Below are 17,721 nucleotides of genomic sequence, written 5' to 3' on the forward strand. Positions count from 1 at the left end.
TTTAGCAACTAGTATAATAATAATAATAATAATAATAATAATAATAATAATAATAATAATAATAATAATAATAATAATAATAATAATAATAATAATAATAATAATAATAATTTATTTAAGAAAGATTTATATAAATTGAACAGCATATGGAGATAGATGACGTATATTATGTAGTAGCAAATTTAATCATAATCGTGATTAAAGTTGGGACACAGTGTTGTTATCAGTGAGTTATATATCAATAAATTTTAATTTGTATCAACTGTTGGATCCATACGCAATTATATTCAGTGAATAAATAAAATCTATGGCTTGGACAGCTAGATTTTTTCCAATTATTAAATTGGTCAGTATTTATTTTAAATAATCAATTATTAAATTAATAATAATAATAATAATAATAATAATAATAATAATAATAATAATAATAATAATATAAATTTAATTTTTAGGGCAGAGGTAACAGATTGTTATCAATAACTTGCATAAAAAATGGACCAGTGATTCCCTTTAAATTGTCAGACATTGGTGAAGGAATAAAAGAAGTCACCGTAAAAGAATGGTAATTTATTAATAAATACAATTAACAAGGATTTAATTAACAATAGTGCTAATAATTATTATAGGTTTGTAAAGCCAGGCGATAAGGTATCACAGTTTGACAATATCTGTGAAGTACAAAGTGACAAAGCCTCTGTAACAATAACAAGTCGTTACGACGGGCAAATTAAAGCACTTTATTATAAAGTTGAGGAGATGGCACTTGTCGGTGATGCTTTGGTAGATATTGAGTTATCAGATGATACCCTCCAAGAAGTTGCTCCACCCGGTTCCTCCCGTATTGCTGTCAATGAACAAACAATATCACCTACCGAGAAAGAGAACAATAACAATATCATCAAGCTCAGCCTGATGCAATCCAAAGATGCTGTAAATGAATTTTCCAAGACGAATAATAATAATAATAATAATAATAATAATAATAACAACAAAATACTCACCACCCCAGCTGTCAGACGATTGGCTGTTGAGAATAATATTGATCTTAAAGAGGTTCCGGCAACGGGAAAAGCCGGGCGAGTTCTCAAGGAAGATCTTTTAGCTTTTCTCGATAAAGATTCCGGAAAATTTATTAAATCTGTAATAAACCAAAGGGAGAGGAAGAGGGAGAGGGAGGGTGAAGACGGAGACCCTAAAATTATTCCTTTGATGGGATATCAGAAACACATGTGGAAAACTATGTCGCAGTCTCGGGTAAATTTAAATAAAATGAATACCTACCTCTATTTTATTTTTTTTTAATATTTAATAATTTATTATTATTATTTCAGAATATTCCCCATTTTGTTTATTGCGATGAGTGCGATATTACAAAGCTAATCGAGTTACGTAATGAATCAAAGGATTACCTCGAAAACCAGGGAATTTCATTGTCATTTACTCCATTCTTTGTTAAGGCAACGTCAAAGGCATTGGAAAAATATCCAAGATTAAATTCATGGCTCGATGAACAAGCCCAAACATTAAAAACATTTAAAAGTCACAATATTAGTCTAGCTATGGATACTCCTCAGGGGCTGGTGGTTCCTAATATCAAGGACGTAAGAAATTTAACAATTACTGATATTTCTCGAGAACTTAATCGACTTCAAGCTCTCGGTCAGAAGGCTGCTTTTCCTCTCAACGATGTTACTGGTGGAACTTTTAGTTTATCTAATATTGGAGCTGTGAGTTTTAATCATTGATAATATAAATTAAATCTTTTATTTTATTTTATTTTTATTTTATTTTATAGATCGGTGGAACATATGCCAAGCCAATGATTCTACCACCTCAGATAATAATTGGAGTTATCGGAAAATTACAAAAACTACCACGATTTGACCAAAATGGAAACATTAAATCAGCAAACATTATATCTGTTAGTTGGGCAGCTGATCACCGAGTCGTCGACGGAGCGACTGTAGCCAGATTCTCCAATCTCTGGAAGTTCTATCTCGAAAATCCATCTCTTTTAATGATATAAATAATTATATAGGTCATTTTTTATATTCTATCATAAATATACAGAATTATATATGTGTATATTTTTTTTTTTAATTTTTATTTATATTTATTTACATCCGAAATCAACGTAAACTTTAATGATATGGTTCCATATATATTATAATCAACCATAGTAATCATAATTATATTTTCAAATGCTAACATGATTTAAAACTATCTACTTAGATACAAATCATCCAAAAAACATAGTCAGTCTGTCAAGTTTGAAGTAGAAGAGATATTGATTGAGAGTATTGTCATCCTCTTGCATATATACAGAATTTTTTTGTCACTCATTTCAAAACATAATTTATATTATATATATATATTTTTTTTTTTATAAAGAAATTTAAGTATTTTTAATCACCCCGTTTATAGTATTGTTTATAATAATAATCTATAAAAGACTAAAGACTCAACAACTATAACTGAGGATATTATTTCACCTCGTATTATTATTTATTATTAAAAGAGTATATATTATAAAAAAAATAATTTGTTATACATATAGATCGGGAGCACCCAGCATACCAGAAGATTAACTTCCACTTCCGTGACCATGACTTTTTAATCGCAGAGTCTATTAATCTTAATTGTTGTTATTATTATTATTATTATTATTATTATTATTATTATTATTATTATTATTATTATTATATAGTTATAGTTTACGATGTACCTGAAATTTATAGTTATCGGTAAACTGCATCGACCTTTATTTTTATGCGCAATCATTTACGTATTTTTTATATTTTTATAGGTTAACTAACACGGAAATGGCCTTTTCTGTCATAAAACTATCTTTTTTATTTTATAAATTATTATATTATATTATAATATACTTAATATTTATTTTTCATAGATCGGGCCATATGTATGACTAGTCATCTAGTGTTTCAAATATTTTAAATGCTTTAGATTTATTTTTCTGTTTCTTAATTATTTATCCATATTGTTTACCATTTATTAGTAATTTGTGATACAATTTACAAGTTTATAGATTTATTTTTGGTATTTATGCAGTCATAATATTTTTAATAACAAAAAAATTAGGTAAAATTTCATTTATTTTTTAATTTTTTTAATTATAAATATTAATTTATTCAAAAGTATCATTTTCATTTGTAAAAAAGAATATTTTTAGAGGAAAAATCAATTTACCGCTAATATTTTATTAATTTTTGCTAAAAAAAAAAAATTATACAAAATTTTTTTATTACCAAAAATAAAAAAAAAAAAAAACTACATAATTACTTATAATTAAAAGAGAGAAATCAGAACGTTTAGCTATGGCAGCGTCACGCTTTCTTTTTTATTTTAATTAAATTAATTTATTATTGCTATAGATTAACACACACTGACAATATTTTTATTATTATTATTAACATATCAATTATTATAAAAACAAATAAATAAATCGATATGTTAAAAATAATTACAACAGAAAAACTACTTTGATCTATCGTATCACTGGAAAGTATTATTAATTTGTGAATTATTCATTTTTAAGAATCTTTATTATATTTTGTTTCTCTCTTTATATGCGAGGATTAGTCTTATAAATTTCAGTCACTCAATAATTAAAAAAAAAAAAAAAAAAAAAAAAAAAAAAAAAAAAAGTGACTGATTATTTAGCATAAGTTTAGGTACATGTTTATTATTTCTTTTTGCGAACAACCATTAGAATTTTTAACTATACAATAAACCAGGAGATTTGTCTGTCTAAACAATAAGTGCCGTATATAAAAATAAAAAAATATAACTTATTATCTCAATTTATCGTAAATAAATTAATTTTAAAAATTTTTAAGTCAACATAATTTTTAAAAACTAAATGCATTTTGATAAGTCAAGGAAAATGAAACCATTAATAAATTTAATAAAGAAAATATCTCCTGGATTTTATACAATTGCATTTTAACCAGTGATATAAATATATATAATTTAATTGGTAGACAACAGTATACAATATATATAATTTTTTTTTGTTTTCAAGTATTTCATAAATTACGGCACATAAAAGAATATTTCATATTTATTTTTGTTGGCATTATCATTTATCGTTGACTTTAAATAATTATATATTTTAAAGTAATATATATATATATATATATATATATATATATATATATATATATATATATATTTATATAAATTTTTTTGTATAATTAATATACAATATATTTTGTTTATTCATTATTATAATTAATAAATTAATAAAGAGTTTATTTTATCAACTCACAGAAAAAGGTAATGAGTTGATAAAATAATTTTAAATGACAATGAGTATTGAGAAAAATATAAATGTGTGCGTATAACTAATGTGCGCATGCTAATTTTTATTGAATAATTAATATAATAATAGATTTAAATATTTTTCTTTCAAGTACAAAAACTACGAACAAAAATTAAATCCTCCGAGTAAATATACACATAATAATAATAATTATAATAATTAGTATTATTTGTAAATACAAAAGGTACTTTTTGTTTTGTGCATTTTATGGAAAACACAATTGATTAAATACTCATATATTTATAGTTTGTCCCGAAAATAAGTGGAACATTGCGCGAAAATAGTACGGAAAATACTAATCAGTCTAATGTTGACATTGGAAAACTAAAATATGTATACACTGAAAAAAAAAAAAAAAAAAAAAAAAAAAAAAAAAACACTTGATTCAAGAAAAACTTTATCAGCTTAAGAATTATTCTATTTCTCTTAAATCAAGCCATTTTTTTTTTTTTTTTCTAGTATATATACTTAATCGAAAATATATAATCTAAAGATAGAAAATTGTCATGACAAACTCACCATTATAGTTAATTCAATAACATGCTTATAATTGTTTATCTTGCTTTGTTAATTTATTTTATAATATTTTTTATTCACTGATGCCGACTGATCATCATTGTAACAATTTCGCCAGTTGACCTTAAAATAGCAACCGCACGATCGTGATCTGAGTTTGAAAAATCAATTCCGTCAACTTGTAAGATTTTATCACCGGGACGGAGCGTCCCTTGGGCTGGTCCATCTGGATTTACTTTTGTAACTATTATTCCCTGTTTAATTAAAAGAAAAATAAATATTTTTCGATAGTAGAAACATAATTGGAAAAATAATAATAATAATAATAATAATAATAAACCTTACAGTTTGATTTCCTGCTATACCGCCAGCGATGCTGAAACCAAGTCCGGGATTTTTTCTAATCTTTACTGGTATCTGAAAAAATAAAATAAATAATCAAAGATTGATTTATTGCAATAAAAAAATATTAAATAAAAAAATAACAATTACCACATTAACATTTTTATGCTGACCAAACATCCACTTAATTTTGGATTTTGATTTATAAATATCAGAGCCACTATTATTGAATGAACAATTAATATTATTAGATACAGAAAGAGATACAGGAGTACTACGACCTGAGTTATTTTTATCACTGTGAAATTCAATAGAATTATCAAGTGAAAGTGAGGGTGTGTAAGGATGGTTTGTATCATTTTGGTGAACCATCGGCACAGAAATCGTCGTCATCGGGATGACTGGTGGTGAGGGTGATGATATTTCATCTTTATTGCCATTTAATCTCCAAGAACGATCTGAATGTCTTAGTTGATTGTGAGCGGAGGACAATGGGCTGCGATATTTTCTACCCGTAATAGGTGACGTCGGGGTGTTATTTATGTCATCGTGACTCTTATCCCGAGAAGAGAAGAGCTGATATCTGTCGTAGTCATCTTGACTTGAATAAACATTTCTCTCGTTTATCGAAACAGAATCATTGTCAGACAATGAAATAGAACACTCGGGATTTTTAATACTACGCATTATTGGTATTCTACTGGGTTTATCTTCGCGAAATATAAAATTACGGTTATTTTGATCATTATTATTACTATTACTATTATTATTATTATTATTATTATTATTATTATTATTATTATTATTATTATTATTATTATTATTATTAATATTAACATTAATTATCGACGACGTTTCAACAATACTCTCGCCGCAGTTACCGTCAACAACGTCATCAGTATTACTAATATTGCTATTACTATTTCTGCTGCTGTTGCTGCTGCTGCTGTTAATATTTATCAAACGATTCTCCTTACTTCTAAATGAACTCGATAAATGATTGTCATTATGGTACGGAATTAATCCTCTTCTGCCACAATCTCTAATTCCGTCTCCTCCTCTTGTTTGACCTCCTCCGATCCCTCTAGCATCGGTATCAGTATTGAGTCGATTCATTTGCTGAAAAAAGGCAGCCTGTTTGGAGAACGCCGCGGCTATGTGATAAGGGGGTGGTGCCAATGGAATTTCATTACCCGGTTTACTATTTCCCAAAGACTCGACCCCGTTGTTGTCGTTGGGACTCTTATAAGATTCTGCTAACTTTTCCGACTCGACGATTTTAGCCGTATTTGTCCTCGAGTACTCCTCGGGTTTCCAAGTTGAGCTCACGTAGTCCGCAATTGTAGGCGGTCGTGATAAACTCTCGTTTGTTTGGGAGTTTCGTATACACTTGGCTTCTCGTATTTCGAGAGATGATTTTTCCAATGCCAGCACTGGACGACTTTCTTCGGAGTAATCTAAACTTGGACCGTCAACTTGATTTTGTTTTGGGTTCATTTGATCTCTTGACATTAGATACAAGTTCTGAAATTCATTTATATATATATATATATATATATATATATATATATATATATATATATATATATATATATATATATATATATATATATATATATATATATATATATATTTAAATATTTTTCTATTTAATAAAATATTAATTATTATATTATTAATTACCTCGTGGTATGAATTATGATCAATAGAAGTGTTAATCATGGGAGTTGCTTTAGCAACAATAGCTTCTTTTATCATACCCTCTCGCTCCATATTAATCTAAATAATAAATTTACAAATTAGATAAATAATTAAATTTGTCACAAGCTTGTAGTTTTTTTTTTTTTTTTTTTTTTTTAAATTTCAAAATAACTCACTCTTTGATCATGTATAGATTGGTGATGGAGATTACGTGCATGGCGAGCTAAATTGCGCAGCTCTTTAGGATACGGGGTAGGTGCACGATGTAATTGTCTCGGGACCTCTGTTTCTAATTCCGTGGCAAAACATATTCTTCTTCCAGTCCCAACAATTGAACCGGAAATTGGTCCCACTGCTTGCTCCATTTCTTTAAATTAAAACCACGGATTTAAAAAAAAATTTAATTAATTTAAAAATAACTAATTTTTTTTTATTATCATCATCATTATTATTATTATTATTATTATTATTATTATTTTGTTACTAATTTTACTTTACCCTTTCATTCCTCATCTACCACACCGCTCTCAACTAGCAGCGTAGGATTTAAGAATTTATTAGAATATTTTTTTATCAGTAATTAAAATTTAATTAAATTTATAAACTAAACTAAACTAAACTAAAAAAAAAAAAAAAAAAAAAAACTTACGTTCAAGATCTTTACGCTGCTTCTGAGGTAGCATAAAACAACTGAGTATCATCATGTCTTCCTCGTGATTAAACTCCTGTTGTAGAGGTACCAGCGGTTGGCTCTGGTTGTCGCTCAGCCAAAGCGCCTTTAAATTATTTAAATTAAGCATCGAGACTGGTAGAAACTGTATACAATTATTTACGAGATTGAGGACGCAGAGGGAGGATAAATGTCCGATTTCCGGCGGTACACTTGTTATATTATTAGACCGCAGCGACAGAAGCGATAACGCACTGCAGCTACCGATCTCCGGTGGTATCGAACGTAGATAATTATTATCAGCATTTAAACAGTGTAATTTACGGAGAAGCCCTATCGAAGATGGCAAATACTCGAGAAAGTTTTTCGTAACTATCAATTCCTCCAAGCTCGACATCTGTCCAATGTCGTCTGGCAGTGAATTTAATTGATTATCGTCTATTTTTAATGTTACTATTGTACGTAAATAACAGAGCGAGTCGGGTAATTGGAGAATCTCATTGGAGGAAAAATTTATTATCGATACATCACGCCAGCCCTGAATTTCCGCAGGAACACTGTCAATCGAGTTCATCGTGCAATCGAAATGGTTCAACCGGTACAATTGCTCAATGTTAGCTGGAATACGCCGGATGTCATTCCCGTCAATCCACAACTCGGTTAAATTTGTCAAATCACCAACCACCTCAGGTAATTCTGTGAAGTCATTGTTGCCGATATCCAGACGCTGAAGATTCACCAGACGGCTCATTGATTTTGGTAGTGTCATCATATTGTTCTCTCTAAGCTCCAGGGTTTTTAGAGCTGATAGCCGTCCGAAATTAGCTGGTAAGTACTCAATATACGCGTCATTTATATATAATTCACGTAAGCCTGTTATGTGTGTTATTGCTTCGGGAAAACGCTCGAATGGATTTACACTCAAGTCTATTGAACGTAAATTTTTACATTCTTTTATATTATCTGGTAATTCTTTTATACCTGAAATTTTAAATACCAAAATATATATTCAATTCATTATTTTTTCTTATTAATTGTAATAAGTATATTTACTATTTTTACTGAGATCTAAACTCTCAAGATTAATGAGTGACGCTATGGCGGGTGGTAATGTTGTAATTTCATTGTCACTTAATGACAATACGCGTAATTCATGACACTGAAATAATGGCCTCGGTAAATCCTTTATCTAAGAGAAAAAAAAAAAAAAAAAAAAAAAAAAATTAATTATAATAATAAAAGATTATTAAACACGTATTTCAAAGTAAAATTGAAACTTTAGATTGATTACAGCACATAGAGCACTTAAGTTATCAATTTCTACAGCACTTAAGTATACAAACTTTGTAAATTAATTATTTAATAAAAGTTATTTTTAACTTTAAGAAACTTTTAAATAACTGCTTCCATTAGACTACTCTCATAAATTAATAATTAATAATTAATAAATAATATCTATCAACTCTTGAGCTATTTTAAACAAGTGCTCTACTTATTTTATCAATTTGTCTGCTTTTTTTTTTGTATTAAAAAAAAAAATAAAAAAAAAAAAAATAAAATAAAAATGAAAATGTACTCTGAAAAGCTCATTACAATATAAATTTTAATTAATAATTATAAAAATTTACTCTATTGGCATCAAGATAAAGCATTTCCAGTGTCCTCTCATAAATGAACACATCTGGTGGTACATCATAAAGATTGCAATGATTAAGTTGTAATTCACAAATGTCTTCTTCCTGTGCTCTCAAACATGCAGTGCATTGCCACCAAGAACTACCCATTTCACATACGTCTGCAACATGAATAAATAAATGATAATTAAAATTAACTAAATATTTAAACAATTGATTAAAGTAATAATAAATACCCCTTCGATCGTCAGGAACCGACGAACAACATGTGCAATGTGTTCAAAGCTTCAAGCACAATAAAATCATAGGTAGTGACAAAATATTACAGATGTGTGGTTGCATTTTCTTCGATTGGGTCTCAGGCACATCATTCTCTCCCTCAGTCTTGGTCCTTGTAAATTCAATTAATCAATGATTTGAACCCGTTAAGCCAACCAGCCGTATGATTATTTTTTAATTCAAAATACCACCAATAATACTATTTTATTAACCAATAACTTGAATATTTCATCACCCTCAACGAAATATCCCAAAGTGGCCCAGATTATTTTTTATTTTCACTCAATTTTTAACTCCAACAACAATCAGGATCACGGTTCTGTTAATAAAAATATATCTCGTGAATAAAACAATAAATATGCTACCAATAAGGTTGAAAAAAAAAAAAAAAAAAAAATAATAATAATAATAATAATAATAATAATAATATCAAGTACTAAATATAATACATTATATTTAATGGTAAATTAAACACAAATTGTCCCTACCAGAGTCCATTCTGCCACGGGGATGATCGATAAGAGGTTTAAGTTTCAAAGAATTACGTATCCAAATTTAATAACTATTATCTCTGCTGCTGCTGATGATGATGATGATGATGATGATGATGATGATGATGATGATGATGATAATAAACACTGAAATATATCACTACTATTCAGTGATATAATTTTAATTAACACAATTATACTTATGAAATAAGTAGTTAATAAAAGTTGAATGTTATGCGTTAAATGTTGTTATATTATATATGTGAGGTGTATAAAAGTATCGAGTATGTGTATGATGGTATGCCGACTAACAGCTAACGGAGCTTCTCCAGAGTTCAGAGCTCAGAGCTCAGAGTGATCCGTCACTGGCAGCTGGCTTTACATTGCTTGTGGCTTTGCCTCCAACACTCGTATTGCTGTTATATTTATTATACGTGTATCATCCTCTATATAATATACACAATATCTGTGCAAACTGCACAGGCTGTATTCTTTATTATATATTTTATATTTTATATTTTATATTATATATATTATATATTACATATACCTATATATATATTAGTATGTAGGTAGGTATTTTCTTCAACCTCAACAGCTCAACAGCTCAACACAGAATACAACACCAATACTGACAGCCAGTTTAGCTTGCTCTCTTTTGATCCCCTTGCTGTTCCCAACGTCCCGACGTCCCGACGTCCCGACTCTACTCCGCTCTGGCTCGACTCTCCTTCTTTTTCCCTCTTCTAGCTCTCACTCTGGTCTATACTAAATAAACTTCATGAAACAGCTATCAACAGCGCTACCGTCGCAGTTCTTCTTTTTTAAAATATGTTTATTTTTATACTCCCAGGACCGTACCTATAATTTATATTTTTTAATAAACTAGTTGTTTTATTTTATTTATATTGTTTTTGATATTTTAAAAAATTTCTTAATTTTAGTTTAAGAAACAAACTCACCAACAAAATTAAAAAAATTATTTTTGGTTATTTAAATAAATTATATTTTTATATTTTAAAAAGTAGTCTTCTTTGATTTAAATTTCAAAATATCCCTGTAAAAAAGAGTTTTTTTTTTAAATTGAAGAAATGTACTTTAATATTTTTTTTATTGACTGTTAATTGTTAAAAATTAAATTAATTGTAAAAAAAAAAAAAAAAAAAAAAAAATTGTTTATTTATATATTTACAAAATCAGGTTTTAAATTAATCAAATAAATCAATAATAATTAAAAATTTGCTATCAAGTGAAAGATACTACTTTGTTTTAATCTAATTTTCATACGACAATTAAAAATTTTGAACAAAAAATAGTTATTAATTGAAATAATTATTTATGAGTAATTTATAAAAATAATTATAATCGATTATTATTATTATTATTATTATTATTATCGTAATAATACTTAATTATTATCAGATGAAGTAGAATTGATAGATAAATATAAACAAAAACACAATTGTTTTAAGGAACTGCTGCCGCCAAACGTCAACTGTTATAATCAATTTACGAGGTTATATTATTGGTTACGATATTTTTTAATCGTGTTTATATATTATTTTTCATTCATAAAATCTCATTTGACTGTTCAGTTGTTAGTTTATTATTGTCTTCAGTGCAACACGTCTCCATGATGAATAATAACAGTATCTACAATAATTATTTAAACTCTTATCCACTGCGCTGAATAATTATTTAATTATAATTATTAATTGTGTAAATCAGTCGACTTTGTCAAAGGATCATCAAGTAGCATCTCAAGTTCACCACAACCAGGAAAATAAAATTTAAGGACTCAATAATAATATTTCTGGGATTAACAACAATATTTTTTTTTTTTTTTTTTTTTTTTTTTCTTCCCCTTCAGTTCCTATTTACCAGTGAAATATTTGTGATGTATATTTTATTCACTCGAAATTCAATCTGAAAACAAAATAATAATTATAGTTATATAATATTAAATAATAATTTTTAAATGTCTTGAATTAATCAAAAGTTAAAAAAATTCAGAATGATACAAATATTTATTATTATATATCACATTTAATGACGTTTAACTATTAATTGACTTAAAAATGATAATTATATTATACTTTCTGTAAATTTTATTCTTATTTAAATTACAGTAAGTTTAATAAAGTTAACGATAAGATTATTTAATCACTATCAAAAAGTGTTTCACGTTTGGCATTCATTCGACACTATGAACCGTATTAATAAATAAATCCTATCGAACGTCATATATCTAATAAGAGTATTAATTTGTGATTAAATATAATAAGTGAGAAATGATGTAAAATAATAATATATTTAAATGTAATTATAATAAAGGGGCACTTGCAGTTTGTCATTTAGGTGATAAACATCACAGTGGTTTTAACTCTACTCTCGTTAAATTTATTTAAGTATATTTTTAAAAATGTTAAGTAAATTGCCACAAGAGTTTCGCCGGTATCAACGCAATCGTAATCAGTTACGGCATATTTTCAAGGAAACACACCGTACGTTAAATGTTATTAATAATGAAAATTTTTTTCCTGAAGGTAATTTTTTTTATTTATCATTATTTTTTTGTTAGCAAATATTAAACAATATTTTTCTATTCTACTTTTAATTGTAATTTATTTTAAAAGTATTAAAAAATATTGTTGGATATTACTTGTTTTACTACAGTTAAACATAATTATTAATTAAAACTTATAAATAATAAATTGGATTTTCTAGAAAATATTATTGATGAGTTATTACCCTCTTTGACCCTGGATCATCTTACTAATATACTGGATAATCAACCAGCGATTGTAATATCAGGGCAAGACTGTAAGTCAAAAGCAGCATTGGTGAACCGTTTGTTGGAGGAAGATATACTCCCAGTAACGGACGGGTCATGGCGATGGATTAAATTCAGCTATGGTACCACTAACCACGTCAGCTTGACCTTGGGTCTCGAGTACGAAGTCGTTGATTGTGTACCTACGGAGACTCCATTCGAAACTTTAACCGTAGAAGATTTGAACCGATCTGGAAACGAAGACATTAATTGTCCACAAGTTTTGGACGTCAAGTTAGATCGGTTGATCCTGAAAGACGGTGTGCAAATTTTTGTGGTACCCGATATCGCGGCCATAAGATCACTCGCTAAAGGAATATTAAATATTTTACCGATATTTTTATACGCTCTTGGTGATTATCCTCTTACAGAATCAAATACCGAAGAGTTGAGAGAATTGAAAGAAACTTATCCGCATAATTCAGTATTGTTTGTTTCTTCATTGGCCAATATCGTTTTCGACAGCGTTGATGGTGACTTGACAGAGTCTGAGCAACACCGCTTGCAAATTCAGGCTGAGAATAATCTCAGTAATAATGAAAATAAAAAAAAAAATATCTCTCAATTTATCAGTAGTGATAATAAGGAAGAAGAAACTTTTAATTTAGAGAAAATGAATTCTTTGGGGCGAACTTGGCTGGACCAATTGGGAGGCCTAGGATTTCTTCGCGTGGAAGAGTCTGTTGAGAATAAACGGATGGCCTGTTGGCTGGTAGAAACCGAGTATATCAGTTCCAGTGATTTTGTTGAGTCCTATAAGAAGATGGACCGAGTTTTACACTTTACTCGTAGTTGCCTTCAAAGTTATCTTTTTAACGCAAGCATTTGTTTAACTGAAATCCAAACAACATCGCTGCGTAAATTTATTCTCAGTGCTTTTGATATGGCTCGAGAAATTCAGATTACTCCCAGGAGAATTCAGTACGCTCAACAGAAAGAAAATGAATTATACGGGAGTTTGATGAATGTAGTCAACAAAAATCAAGATGAACTTACGGTAATTGTTTTCTTTAATAATTATTTTTCATTTTAAATAAATCACAATTGATTATTTTTCAGGAACTAATTCAGAACATCATACTAGAAATGAAACAAGACTTATCGTCACTGAGTAATGATTCATATCAATATCAAAACAATAATAATTTAAGCAACAATGAACAGGATGAGTGTCGCCGTGAATGGTGTGCAACAGTTCGAACAGCGACAACAGAAGTACAGAGATTAGTTTTAAGCCGTTTGAGTGAGAAAGTAGCACGGCAACTAGTTACATCTGTTAATTGTCTTCGGGAAACTTTTGTGGGTACTTTACAGCGGTGTTTGCTCGAGTTGGAAAAAAGTTACGACTCTAATAATCATGATGCAAATTTGTTGGCAAGTGACGCTTTGAAGCAGATATTATCTGCGGCTTACAACGTCGAATTACATAACTCCTCGCCATCTTTAGTTCATTCTTTTCTCGAGCGACTCAGACAGCTGTTAAAGTCTTTGCCATTGCCATGGTCACCGACCCCGACACTCGATCAAGCCTGGCGCAAACGAGTAACAATAGACGTTCTTAATTCTCTCTGTCCAACAAGATTAGCACGTACCATATCCACCCAATTTAGAGATAAAATAAAATCATCCCACGATGCCTTTCACACAGCTCTCAGGTCCTTGGAGAATCACTACTCTGGTAAATTGGAGCGAACTGAAGAGCAGAGAGTCGCTATAAGAAAAATACACGCTCCTAGATTGGCAAAACTCGCACTAGAGTCAACCTCTATGTCCGATATGGTCAGATACGGGATTCCGCATCAGGGAAAAGAAATTGGACGAGGACAGTACGGTGTAGTATTTTCTTGTGACGCCTGGGCTGGAGCACCAGGTCCTTGTGCTGTTAAATCTGTAGTACCACCAGATGAAAGACACTGGAATGATTTGGCAATGGAGTTTTACTACACAAGATCCATTCCAGATCACAAGAGAATCGTTAAATTGAGAGGTTCGGTTATTGATTACAGCTATGGAGGTGGTGGGGCTGCTGTTTTGTTAATCACCGATCGGATGAGTCGGGACTTGTACTGTGGGATCCGCGGTGGGTTACCCTGGATTACCAGAATACAAATTGCCATTGATGTTCTCGAGGGAATTCGGTATCTCCATTCTCAAGGCATGGTACATAGAGATATAAAGTTGAAAAATGTCCTCCTGGATACGGAAAACCGAGCCAAATTAACTGATCTGGGCTTTTGTATCACCGAGGCCATGATGAGCGGAAGTGTTGTTGGGACTCCTGTTCATATGGCTCCTGAATTATTGTCTGGGCGCTATGACAGCAGTGTAGACATCTATGCATTTGGAATTTTATTCTGGTATATTTGTGCTGGACATACCAAAATGCCGTTTGCCTTTGAACAGTTTCACAATAAAGAACAGCTCTGGACTAGTGTCCGCAAAGGTTAGTGTCTAATTAAAATATCATTACTTACTTTAATAATAATAATAATAATAATAATAATAATAATAATAATAATAATAATAATAAATAAAAATTGATTATTTAATTAGGCTTACGTCCGGAACGTCTAGCTAGTTTCGATGATGAATGCTGGGAACTAATGGAGCAATGCTGGGCTGGCGAATCATCCAGACGTCCTCTTTTGGGAGCAATCGTCCCTGTCCTGGAGTTGATTCGCGACAAAGCAGACATAGGCAAGTTCACCGCTGAACCCAATGCACTGAAACACCACGGCTCGTCCTCGTCCTCGTCCTCGATGAAGAATCCTGCTTTAGCACTAGCCGAACCCAATAATCAGAGAGGAACTACGTCGAGTCCTCTTTTGAAACGTAGACACCTACGTCCTCTAAAATATCCTAATCTCCATATGACTAATTTATTTCAAACAAGTGTCTGTTCGAATCTTTATGTACAAATGCGTGAATTTTGATTAGTTGATTAATTAATTAGTTATTGAAATATTTTATTAAGACTGCTTGTCGGTATTTAGTCTAAAAGACTGTTATATATATATATATATATATATTTTTTTTTTTTTTACTCAAGAGTTTATTTTTTTTTTTTTAACCTGTTATTATTGTTATACAATTTATTTATCAACTAGTGAGATAATTATAGTTGTTTAAATTTTTTCAACACTCATAGATAATTTTATCCAGCTAAAAAATTGAAAGAGTTGTCTAGTCTGTAAAATACAGAGTGACACGTTTAATCTAAACAGTTTAAGTAATTGTTTTAGCTATTTAGTCCAATCTAATTCGCTCACTTTAATCTTACGAAGAACGCTTATGATTATTAATTTATAAAATACAACTTATAATAAAGTTTGCTAGCATTTGAGAACGTAGATAGTCCATTGACCGCATTTGTACTCAATCCTTTATCCCAGCTACTCTCTGTATAGTTATTTTTTCCTAACATAAATTATATTATACTATACTTTTGCTGTTATTGTTGATGGCACTTGTGTCCCATTTGTCACGCATTAATTATTTTTTTTTAGATAAACTAATCCTGTATATTGAGATAATTAACACTTGTTATGCTTCTGCACGTAGTCGAAGGCGAAAACGAAATCTTATTATTTAATAAAATAATTTGAATATATATTAAAAATTATTGTGTAAAAACATAATATATTTTGTAAATATTTATAAATAAAAAAATTTATATTTTTTCAAATAAATATTTATTAATAATTTCGTTGTTCGTCATTCGTCTGTTGCTATTCCTTTTTTTTTTTTTTTTTTTTTTTTTTTTTTTTTTGTAAATTTATTAAATTTAATTAAAAAAAAACCTTTCAATTATGACGTTAAAATAAGCATTTATCAGAGTATTTTATATTTATGACAAAACAATTAAATCATAAAATAGTGATAATATAATTTTTTTCTACGAGAATTAAAAATAAAAAAAAATTAAAAAAACCATAATATTTATATAAATATATATTAAAATACTGGGATTAATAATCTAGTTTTATATTAAAAGTTTGATACCACATTAATTATAAAAAAAAAAAAAATTTTTTTTCCAGATGTATTTAGTTACTCTGATTAATTAATTACCAATTAATAAGATAATGGGTCAATCCACTTAATATTGAGTTGACAAGACAAAAGTTGCAAATATCTGCAACAGGATTAGGTATCCAATTATCAAGAATATTGATGTGTTCCTGACAAATTTTCATAGCCATAATAAAAATATTATATTTATATCTCTCGCTTTATACTTACTGCTGCAGCGTATAGTAGTCGTTTAATTAATCAGTAATTTTCATTAAAAATATTTTATCAGTAAAATTTTTATATTTTTATACTGATTATATGTATATAAATAGAAGTTTTTTTTTTTTTTTATTTATTAAATAAAAGTAATTTTTTTTTTTTTTTTTTTTACATATGACATGGTTTATTTATCAACTACGACAGCAATTCTAAATTATTCTTTGCTTGTTCTAGGTCATGAATAAATTTATAAAACTGAGTTAGGGTCATCTCTGTGAAAACATCTTTTATTTTATCTTGATTGTTTAATTGTAATTTTAGTTGTAAAAATGTTTTTCCTACTTTGTCTGATTCGCTACTTGATGTGGTTACTGAAAAAAATAATAAATAATAAATTATTACGTTTAAAATATTTATAATAAAGAAAAATATTTAAAATCAAAGATTCCTATTTACCACCAAATTTCCAAGAAACATCAACTAGAGTATTTTTTTGTTCTTCCATTTTATGAAAATAACTTGATTGATGGTTAAAAATTTATTACTAATAGACAAAATTATTTTTTAATATTTGACAGTAATTTTTCGATTCGACGTTTTGTAGGCATGAAAACAAATAACACAGCGGCCATATTTAAAATTGTGCACATGCGCAGGCCCGCCAATCTTATAAAATTTTT

At 28.7% G+C, this 17,721-nt stretch overlaps 4 protein-coding genes across 9 annotated transcripts; 2 read left to right on the top strand and 2 right to left on the bottom strand.

The window, feature by feature from the left end:
- The first annotated feature begins 143 nt into the window (after window positions 1-143).
- On the top strand, window positions 144-2,085 carry Dbct (Dihydrolipoamide branched chain transacylase E2). Its single transcript, XM_074253269.1, has 5 exons — window positions 144-346; window positions 453-562; window positions 627-1,254; window positions 1,332-1,727; window positions 1,796-2,085. The coding sequence occupies exons 1-5, from the start codon at window positions 308-310 to the stop codon at window positions 2,024-2,026; spliced, it is 1,404 nt and encodes a 467-aa protein (XP_074109370.1). The 5' UTR covers window positions 144-307; the 3' UTR covers window positions 2,027-2,085.
- A 2,280-nt stretch (window positions 2,086-4,365) lies between these two features.
- Window positions 4,366-11,019, bottom strand: Lap1 (leucine rich repeat containing protein 7 lap1). Of its 4 annotated transcripts, XM_074254407.1 has the most exons (12): window positions 10,938-11,019; window positions 10,526-10,836; window positions 9,973-10,122; window positions 9,442-9,803; window positions 9,200-9,366; window positions 8,625-8,760; window positions 7,551-8,552; window positions 7,078-7,268; window positions 6,884-6,979; window positions 5,351-6,724; window positions 5,204-5,275; window positions 4,692-5,112 (listed from the first exon to the last, which is right to left on the bottom strand). In XM_074254407.1, the coding sequence occupies exons 5-12, from the start codon at window positions 9,353-9,355 to the stop codon at window positions 4,936-4,938; spliced, it is 3,204 nt and encodes a 1,067-aa protein (XP_074110508.1). In that variant the 5' UTR covers window positions 9,356-9,366; window positions 9,442-9,803; window positions 9,973-10,122; window positions 10,526-10,836; window positions 10,938-11,019; the 3' UTR covers window positions 4,692-4,935. The 4 variants fall into 4 exon arrangements, 3 of the variants coding, with proteins under 3 accessions (XP_074110508.1, XP_074110509.1, XP_074110510.1); XR_012480496.1 differs by lacking the exons at window positions 10,526-10,836; window positions 10,938-11,019 and adding an exon at window positions 4,366-4,682 and having other exon boundaries at window positions 4,862-5,112; window positions 9,973-10,436; XM_074254408.1 differs by lacking the exon at window positions 9,973-10,122.
- A 424-nt stretch (window positions 11,020-11,443) lies between these two features.
- On the top strand, window positions 11,444-17,372 carry Ripk5 (receptor interacting protein kinase 5). Of its 3 annotated transcripts, none has more exons than XM_074254851.1 (5): window positions 11,444-12,521; window positions 12,703-13,805; window positions 13,868-15,251; window positions 15,362-15,505; window positions 16,849-17,372. In XM_074254851.1, the coding sequence occupies exons 1-5, from the start codon at window positions 12,398-12,400 to the stop codon at window positions 16,869-16,871; spliced, it is 2,778 nt and encodes a 925-aa protein (XP_074110952.1). In that variant the 5' UTR covers window positions 11,444-12,397; the 3' UTR covers window positions 16,872-17,372. The 3 variants fall into 3 exon arrangements, with proteins under 3 accessions (XP_074110952.1, XP_074110951.1, XP_074110950.1); XM_074254850.1 differs by lacking the exon at window positions 16,849-17,372 and adding an exon at window positions 16,315-16,510; XM_074254849.1 differs by lacking the exon at window positions 16,849-17,372 and having other exon boundaries at window positions 11,447-12,521; window positions 15,362-16,510.
- Window positions 17,171-17,712, bottom strand: LOC141535074 (COMM domain-containing protein 7). The gene is made up of 2 exons (XM_074254853.1): window positions 17,498-17,712; window positions 17,171-17,412 (listed from the first exon to the last, which is right to left on the bottom strand). Exons 1-2 carry the CDS (start codon window positions 17,544-17,546, stop codon window positions 17,237-17,239), a joined length of 225 nt encoding a protein of 74 aa, XP_074110954.1. The 5' UTR covers window positions 17,547-17,712; the 3' UTR covers window positions 17,171-17,236.
- Between the last annotated feature and the right edge of the window lie 9 nt (window positions 17,713-17,721).

Source organism: Cotesia typhae, unplaced genomic scaffold (genome assembly GCF_013202065.1).
Source record: "Cotesia typhae breed Kobodo isofemale line unplaced genomic scaffold, CoteBio_Ctyphae scaffold_13, whole genome shotgun sequence".
NCBI lineage: Eukaryota > Metazoa > Arthropoda > Insecta > Hymenoptera > Braconidae > Cotesia > Cotesia typhae.